At 44.7% G+C, this 9,538-nt stretch overlaps 1 protein-coding gene across 1 annotated transcript in view; it reads left to right on the top strand.

The window, feature by feature from the left end:
- The first annotated feature begins 5,106 nt into the window (after positions 1–5,106).
- The window catches only part of LOC126455845 (uncharacterized), a 104,524-nt gene continuing 100,092 nt past the window's right edge, over positions 5,107–9,538 (top strand). The window contains exon 1 of the mRNA XM_050091606.1: positions 5,107–5,227. Within this exon, the coding sequence (XP_049947563.1) occupies positions 5,107–5,227 (121 nt within the window). The remainder of the gene's footprint in view (positions 5,228–9,538) is intronic.

Below are 9,538 nucleotides of genomic sequence, written 5' to 3'. Positions count from 1 at the left end.
CAATCAATTAACATATGGTTATAGAAAGTTGATTCACCTCGCAGACGCTGACGTGTGAATTGTCAGAACTTACCTATATAGCCGGCTGGAGTGGCCGAGCGGTTCTAGGCGCTTCAGTCTGGAACCGCGCGACCGCTACGGTCGCAGGTTCGACTCCTGCCTCGGGCATGGACGTGTGTGATGTCCTTAGGTTAGTTAGGTTTAAGTAGTTCTAAGTTCTAGGGGACTGATGACCTAAGATGTTAAGTCCCATAGTGCTCAGAGCCATTTGAAGCATTTTTAAGCAACAAGCTAACATAAATGCCACGAGTGTATTGTATGCAATCTCTTTTCCTGCATTTTGTGAAATGCGTTATTTTACACTTCTGAACATTTAAAGAAAGTCGCCAACCTCTGCATCACTCTGAAATCGTACCACGGTCCAGTCTACGTAACTGCATCATCTGTAGGAAGTGTGAGGTTACCATTAATTATTGTCTGGCAGGTCGTTAACATACAGCAACGCTATCATAAATATAATAGGGACATAACATGCTCTAATGCCACAGCCGTCGACATCGAAAGAGTTATGTTTACATCGCGATTGTACGACTTCAAATCCTTTCTTAGAATTAAGACGCGAAGGAATTTCAGACATATTCTGCGAACGTTCATTGATTGAAATCAGCGGGAAACGTTGAAAATTTGTGCCGGACCGGGGTTCGAACCCGGGTCTCTTGCTTAGTAGGCAGATGCTCTAACCACAAACAACCAAACCATCAGATGTCAGATACTCAGATCGGTACCAAACGTTCTATGTAGATGCAGTATCAACCAAAACACCGTTTTAGTTCGTGCTATGTGCTGTCGTCCAGTAGAACATGCGTAAACAGTAGTTAAAAGTAGCACCAGAATTACGGAGTACATGAAAAGGATATCTGTGAGTGATAATGTTGCAGATCTTTCGTGGGTAAGCTGGGAGAGAGGGATGTCGTAGGAAACGTCCCGCGTTCAAACCCCACTGATGACCATTTATATTAACTGTTTACAGGTGAAACTTTTATAGGGGAGAACATTTTCCTGACGTGTAGAAGGACTTTTCGGAGTTTATAGCAACGTTCTTTTGGCAGTCTCCTCTCTCTTCGTTAGTTGAAAGCAATAAAACCTCTAAAGTGCATTTCTAGCGATAAGTCTGGTGTTGTCGGACATGTGTGGCAGAACAGACAATACTCGTAATGCAGCAGCTAGTGCAATTGTTGTGTCACAGAATGAACATACACAGTGGGAAAGGTACAGTAAAGAAACAATTGTATCACACGCGCGGAAATATTAGTAGTCCCATACAACACTTTCACTCATAATACAGTGAAAAATAATTGTCATTATTGGGGTACGAACACAGGACCCTTAATACGACGATCCAACCTTCAACCAACTTCTCCACGGAAGTTATGCATATTAGTTACTCACAGTTATGCTTTTCCTGTGCTCTGTCGATTTGGTGTTACTGTTAACTAACGTTTACACCCGTTCTGTCGGACGACAGCACATAGTACGAACTAAATGGGAGTCTTGATTGATACTCTATCTACCTACAACGTTTGGTACTGATCTGATTGTCTGGCATCTCGAGGCTTGGGGACGAAGGGGCACCACATTAATAGTGCGTGGATAAGTTGAGAATTTGAGTTTGACAGGAGGCGTGCTAGGCTAGTCTGTGCAATTGCCATGACCACTGTGTCGAATGGCTATTATTGTTCAGAGCATCTGCATAGTAAGCTGGAAAGCGGGGTTCGAATCCCTGACCGGCATTAAGTTCCAACTTTTCCCGTTGATTTCAATCAATGCCCCCTCTCAGCCAATGCCTGTAATTCCTTTGTACCTTAATTCAAAATTGCTCCTGGATCAAAATGGTGTCTATTCTTTGCACGCATCTGAAAGCACAACTCAACACACACACACACACACACACACACACACACACACACACACACACACACACACACAGTTTCACCCTATCATCCAGAAAACAAAATGTGAGCTTACAGAATTTCAAGTCTGGTTTGTTCCCGGATTGATGTTCTGACAATAGAAACAAAATTTCTACTGTACCACTCGAACGAGTGAAAATTTCATTCTAAGTGTATAATAAATAATTTATCAGTTATTTAGTACAAAAATTGGATAACGATTTTCCTCACGTTCCCGAGGCGACACGAAGACAGAACTCAGATAATGCTATTCCTTAGTTACTAAATGTTTTTGGACGATTTTATCTTAATGTAATTTCTATCACCTTATATTTACTTATTATCTCTTTACAAGACTGCGGTGACCACTGTTTTGTATGAAGTAGGGCGAAATGAAATCATAAACCCAATAAATCTGCAGGATTTCCTCAGAAGTCACTACCAAAAGTGAACTGTTTTTCTTCGTAACATTCAGTTTGCGCGTCTATAAAATACAGAGTAAAAGGCGAAAGTATACTGTTGAGGCCAGGTTTAGAAATAAATGCCAGAAAGATTACGTAGTCTTATTTCTGACAGTTTTATGGAGAAACCGATCATGTAATCAGTGTTCACCACAATCTACCCTACGGTAGGCAATACTATGGCCAAAGTTTCTTGAAGTTTTCCCGGCGGCCTGTTAACTCGTGTACTGATACTGTGGCTGACAACCTTTCAGCCATTCCCAACCTGAGTCCCTTGCAAAATTGTTTATGGGTGGCATATGTTGCAATGCCAGGCAGTGAAGACCTACCACTAAATTTCCTTTGAGAGCGCAGGGTTTCCACGGTATGTCGAGACGTAACCCTCACCCTCGTTGAGCAGTTTGTCAAGAAATTACTTTGCCACAGATTCCTTGACCAGTGAACAGCAAGGAGAGCTCTGTTACGACGTTCAATCACATCCCAGATGTGTTCGACCGGGTACATATCTAGGGAGTTGAGGAGCCAGCACGTCAACTGGAACTAACCACGGTGTCCAATGAACCGCTCCATCACATTCTTGACCATGTGACATGGCCTATTATCGCCTTGAAATATGCCACTGCCCTCGGGAAACAAGATCACCATGGAGGGATGTACGTTGTCCGCAAGCAGTCTACGACACTCCTTTGGCGTCATGATGTCTTGCACGGGCTCCACTGGACCTATGGATGCCCACGTGAATATTTCCCAGAGCATAATGGAGCCGCCGCCAGATTGTCTCCGTCCAGCAGTTCAGGTGTCAAGGAGTTGTTCCCCTGGAAGACGACGTATTCACTCCCTCCCATCAGCATGATGAAGAATGTATCGAGATTCATCAGACCATGGAACGCTGCCACTGCGCCAACGCCGTTGATTATGGCCCATTTCAGTCGTAGTTACCGATGTGGTGGTATTAACAATGGCACATGCATAGATCGTTGGCTGCGTAGGCCCATCATTAGCAGTATTAGGTTGAATATGTGTTCAGACACACTTCTACTCTGCCCAGCATTAAAGTCTGAAGTTAGTTGCGCCACAGTTCTCCGCCCGTCCTGTTTTACCAATCTGCCCAGTCTACGACTCAGACAACCGTAATGAGGCGTGGCCGCCCAACCCCGCGACGTCTGGATGTGGTTTCCTTTGGTTTTGCCACTTCTTGAAGACAATCACCACAGCACTCCTCGAACACTCGACAAGTCGCTTAGTTTCCGAATTGCTCTTGCCGAGCCTCTGGGCCATCACAGTTTGCTCTCGATCAAATTCAGATAGAGCGCGCGCTTTCCCCATTCTACACAAGGACAGCACGCTCACTAATACGACATGCAACTTGAGTGTGTCTGACTAGCAGTCATTCCTCAGCAGGTTACGCTGGTACCGCCTGGGTGAGCTCATATCGATGGTAGGTCAGCGGTCATAATGTTCTGGCTGTATACGTTCGATGTATGTCATATACGAATATGTTCAACAACCCCTCCTAGTACCTTGGATCAATTTCAGATAACCTTGGTACACCATATTTCAAAAAATGGCTCTGAGCACTATGGGACTCAACTGCTGAGGTCATTAGTCCCCTAGAACTTAGAACTAGTTAAACCTAACTAACCTAAAGACATCACAAACATCCATGCCCGAGGCAGGATTCGAACCTGCGACCGTAGCGGTCTTGCGGTTCCAGACTGCAGCGCCTTTAACCGCACGGCCACTTCGGCCGGCACACCATATTTATTTCTGTCTGGAGAGAAATGCTGTTGAGGTAAAAACCACCAATCTCACATAGGATTGGGGTTGGGGATGATAACGGTGTGGCGGACAGAGAAAAAGAGGTGGTGGTAAACAGAGGAAGGAGATTGATAATGGACAGAAGGTGTGGAGAGATCGCAGGGTATTGACAGAGGTGGTAGGAGAAGATGGACAGGATGAGGGACGAGAAGGAGATGGGCAGAGAGAGAGAGAGAAGAGGAAGCGGACAGAGTGAGGGGGAGGAGGCGATGCTGGAGAGAGGAAGGAGGCGGAGATGGACAGAGAGTGGGCAGAGGAGGAGATAGACTAATAATCGGAATAAACAAATACCTAGGTGACGCAGGGCTTCCACAGATACTACACAAACAAATAAACAATATGTCTGGTAGCAGTAAAGAAATAATTTTTAATAACACTACATTTTTGCATGATTTCTTCTCCGGTAATTTTGTATTCGACGTAGAATAGCTGAGATTGGTACTGCATAACTGATTTCAGTCCCGAGCTACTGTAGTTTCATCGATCTTTCGTGTGATGCGGGCAGTTTGTAAGGCTATATTAATGAGAACTAACAACCGTAAAGTGAGAAACTTGTTGAAGGTGTGGTAACAAAGTTTGCTACCCTATCCCGCCTTGTCTCACTCCGCAGAAGAGCTGGAGACAATGAAATCTTCTTCTAAGTACAGGGAAGAGACAGTTCTGTTATTACAGCAGGACGTCGTTCGAGTTTTGTCGAGGACCGAGCGCATCCCCCTTTCGAATTAATCCTGCACCTTAAAAGCTGATAACTCGAATCTACGAGCACTATAAGTTTATAGCAGAGAAAATAGATTCCGCGAGAACTCCGTAAATCCCGTAAGTTCATTAAAGTCGGCTGCAGTAACATTCATTCCCGTTAAGCAAGGAAAACAATCACGATGGAGGATCAGGGGCAGCTACCCTGGGCCCGCGCTGCTAAACTAAATTACGCGCCGCCGGTGAGGAACGGGTTCGCAGCTGCTCGCGAGCGACTGGACGGCGTGGGCGAGAACGAAAGAGGCGAGAAGTGGGGATAGTTCTCACAGGAGCTCCCTCGCGCGGCGCCCGCATGCGCAAACTGTAAAAGACTGTAAATGCGTTTGTGGCGAGTTTCTGCACTAGCCGCGCAGCCGTGAAAATACCATGCTTCCCGCAACTCTGCCGTAACAATAAAGCAGAGCGTAAATCTTTGAAATATCCTAGCAGGAGAATTCTCAACAGGTGTCCACGAAACCGAACAACAGCTAAGCTGCGCCTTGGCATCCACTTTTAGCAGTAAAAAGTACGGGCATTCTGGCTATGTGACCTTTAGCGCCAATTCGAGTTCCAACAGTTTTTACAGGGTGGTCCATTGATCGTGACCGGGCCAAATATCTCACGAAATAAGCGTCAAACGAAAAAACTACAAAGAACGAAACTTGTGTAGCTTGAAGAGAGAAACCAGATGGTGCTATGGTTGGCACGCTAAATGTCACTGCCATAGGTCAAACGGATATCAACTGCGTTTTTTTTAATATGAACTCCCATTTTTTATTACATATTCGTGGAGTACGTAAAGAAATATGAATGTTTTAGTTGGACCACTTTCTCCGCTTTGTGATAGATGGCGCTGTAATAGTTACAAACATATGGCTCACAATTTTAGACGAACAGTTGGTAACAGGTAGGTTTTTAAAATTAAAATACAGAACGTAGGTACGTTTGAACATTTTACTCCGGTTGTTCCAATGTGATACATGTACCTTTGTGAACTTACCATTTCTGAGAACGCATGCTGTTACAGCTTGATTACCTGTAAATACCACATTAATGCAACAAATGCTCAAAACGATGTCCGTCAACCTCAATGCATTTGGCAATACGTGTAATGACATTCCTCTCAACAACGACTAGTTCGCCTTCCGTAATGTTCGCACATGCATTGACAATGCCCTGACACATGTTGTCAGAAGTTGTCGGTGGATCACGATAGCAAATATCCTTCAACTTTCCCCACAGAAAGAAATCCGGGGACGTGAGATCTGGTGAACGTGCGGGCCATGGTATGGTGCTTCGACAACCAATCTACCAGTCTTGAAATATGCTATTCAATACCGCTGCAACCGCACGCGAGCTATGTGCCGGACATCCATCATGTTGGAAGTACATCGCCATTCTGTCAAGCAGTGAAACATCTTGTAGTAACATCGGTGGAACATTGCTTAGGAAAGCAACATACATTGCACCATTTAGATTGCCATCCATAAAATAGGGACCAATTATCCTTCCTCCCATAATGCCGCACCATACATTAACCCGCCAAGGTCGCTGATGTTCCACTTGTCGCAGCCATCGTGGATTTGCCGTTGCCCAATAGTGCATATTATGCCGGTTTACGTTACCGCTGTTGGTGAATGACGCTTCGTTGCTAAATAGAAAGCGTGCAAAAAATCTGTCATCGTCCCGTAGTTTCTCTTGTGCCCAGTGGAAGAAATGTACACGACGTTCATAGTCATCGCCATGCAATTTCTGGTGCACATAAACATGGTACGAGTGCAATCGATGTTGATGTAGCATTCTCAACACCGACGTTTTTCAGATTTCCGATTCTCGCGCAATTTGTCTGCTACTGATGTGCGGATTAGCCGCCTACTTGGGCATCATCATTTGTTGCAGGTCGTGGTTGACGTTTCACACGTGGCTGAACGCTTCCTGTTTCCTTAAATAACGTAACTATCCGGCGAATGGTCCGGACACTCGGATGATGTCGTCCAGGATACCGAGCAACATACATAGCACACGCCCGTTGGGCATTTTGATCACGTTAGCCATACATCAACACGATATCGACCTTTTCCGCAATTGGTAAACGGTCCATTTTAACTCGGGTAATGTATCAATAAACAAATACCGTCCGCACTGGTGGAATGTTACGTGATACGACGTACTTATACGTTTGTGACTATTACAGCGCCATCTATCACAAAGCGGATAAAGTGGTCCAACTAAAACATTCATATTTCTTTACGTACTACACGAATATGTATTACGAAATGGGGGTTCCTATTTAAAAAAAAAACGCTGTTGATATCCGTCTGACCTATGGCGGTGCCATCTAGCGGGCCAACTATAGGACCATCTTGTTTCCCCCTTCAAGCTAGACGAGTTTCCTTCTTTGTAGTTTTTTTCGTTTGACGCTTATTTGGCGAGATATTTGGACCGGTCACTATCAATGGACCACCCTCAGGTGACTAAAGTCGTGGGATAGGAGTAAGCATATATACGAGGGCATTTCAAGAAGTAAAGATACAATGGCTCGCAGTCCTTAAATAGAACATTTATCTAGAAAACGTCAGTTACATCTTATTAACTGGATTATTTGTTATTTTTCGACGTAATCACCCCTGTTATCCAAACATTTGTTACGTCTGTGCACAAGCTTTTGTATCCCACAGTCATAGAAGGTTGCCGCCTCTTGTCGGAACCATATTTCAACTTCATCTTTGATCTCTTCATCGTCGTGGAATGATTTTCCACCAAGATGTGACTTCAGGTAACGGAAGACATGGAAGTCGGTGGGAGCAAGGTCCGGGCTGTACGGCGGATGGTCCAATATGTCCCATTTGAATTATCTGAGTAGTGCTTTGCTTACGAGCGCTGTGTGAGGCCGAGCGTTGTCATGAAGCAAGCGGACTTCACTTGTCAGCATTCCCCTGCGTTTGTTTTGAATTGCTCTTCGAAGACGTTTCAAAGTCTGGCAATATGCAGCAGCATTAATTGTCGTTCCAGGAGGCATAAATTCCAACAGAAGAATGTGTCTGTCCCAAAAAAAAAAAAAAAAAAAAAAAAAAAAAAAAAAAAAAAAAAAAAAAACAGAACCTATGATTTTCTTCGATGAAATAAACATTTTGCATTTCTTGACTTTTGGTGAATTCGAATGGCGCCATTGCATTGACTGTTGCTTGGATTCAGGTGTACGGTGATAACACACGCCTTGTCACCTGTCACAATGTGATCAAGGAACTCACACCTGCTTCAGCATAGCGTGTGTGGAAGTCGAGTTCAAAGTCCATCTTTTTCTTTTTGTGTTCTTCCGTTAACAGTTTTGGAACCCAGCCCGCGCACAATTTCCTGTACCCTAACTTGATAGTCACAACGTCATAAAGAGTTGTCATTGACACGTCCGGTATGATCTGATACAATTAGTTTAATTTGAGACGACTATTCGCAAGAACTGCTTCCTCCGTTCTCTGAAGAAGGGCATCAGAGATCACAGATGGCTGACCTCTTCTTTGTTCGTCATGAACATCGGTCCTATCTTCAGAGAAATGACGACACCATTTCGTTGCATTTTGTCGGTTCATAATGTTCCCATAAACAGAAACAATTTCTTTGTGAATATCCGCTGGTCGCTGCCCTTTTGCATGAAGCAAACATATGACGGAGCGCACTACACATTTGGCGGGATTCTGAATCGGCGCAGACATTTTAAACACGACCTACTCCAACCAGAAGCAACGTTTTACTTCCGAACGACCGCGAGGAGAAAGCTAACGGTTCAAGGTTAACACCAGTGTTGCCAACTTGCTCGCCAAAACTCTTCTGTTCCTCTGGCGTGCGGTGTATCTTTACTTTCCGAAATACCCTCGTACAAACGGCGGTAGTAGAACTTACGCAAGGCATAAGAGGGCAGTCCATTGCTGCAGCTGTCATTTGCACTCAGGTTCAAAAATGGTTCAAATGGCTCTGAGCACTATGGGACTTAACATCAGTGGTCATCAGTCCCCTAGAACTTCGAACTACTTAAACCTAACTAACCTAAGGACATCACAAACAGCCATGACCGAGACCGGATTCGAACCTGCAACCGTAGCAGCAGCGCGGTTCCGGACTGAGCGCCTAGAAACGCTCGGCCACCGCGGCCGGCTGCACTCAGGTGATTATGGTCGCACGACGGTAACTAACAAACTCTGAACGTAGAATGGTAGGTGGAGCTAGATGCATGGAACATTCCATTTCGGAAATCGTTAAGGAATGCAATATTTCTGGAGCCACACTGTCGAATGTACGATGCGAAAACCGAAATTCAGTCGTTACCTCTCACCACAGACCACGCAGTGGCCGGCGTCTTTCACTTAACGACCAAAAACAGTAGCTTTTCTGGTGAGATTTCAGTAGAAACAAACAATCTATTCTGCGTGAAATAACGGCAGAAACCAATGTGGGATGTTCGACGAACCTAACCGTTAGAACAGTGCGGCGAAATTTGCCGTTAATGGGCTGTGGCAACGGATGGACGACGACATTGCCTTTGCTAATACTGAAAGGTCTCTGTTGGATTCCTTTCATGTT

This window comes from Schistocerca serialis, chromosome 2 (genome assembly GCF_023864345.2).
Source record: "Schistocerca serialis cubense isolate TAMUIC-IGC-003099 chromosome 2, iqSchSeri2.2, whole genome shotgun sequence".
NCBI classification, from domain to species: domain Eukaryota; kingdom Metazoa; phylum Arthropoda; class Insecta; order Orthoptera; family Acrididae; genus Schistocerca; species Schistocerca serialis.
The sequence above is the reverse complement of the archived record's forward strand: the minus strand, read 5'-3'. Positions and strand labels throughout refer to the sequence as shown.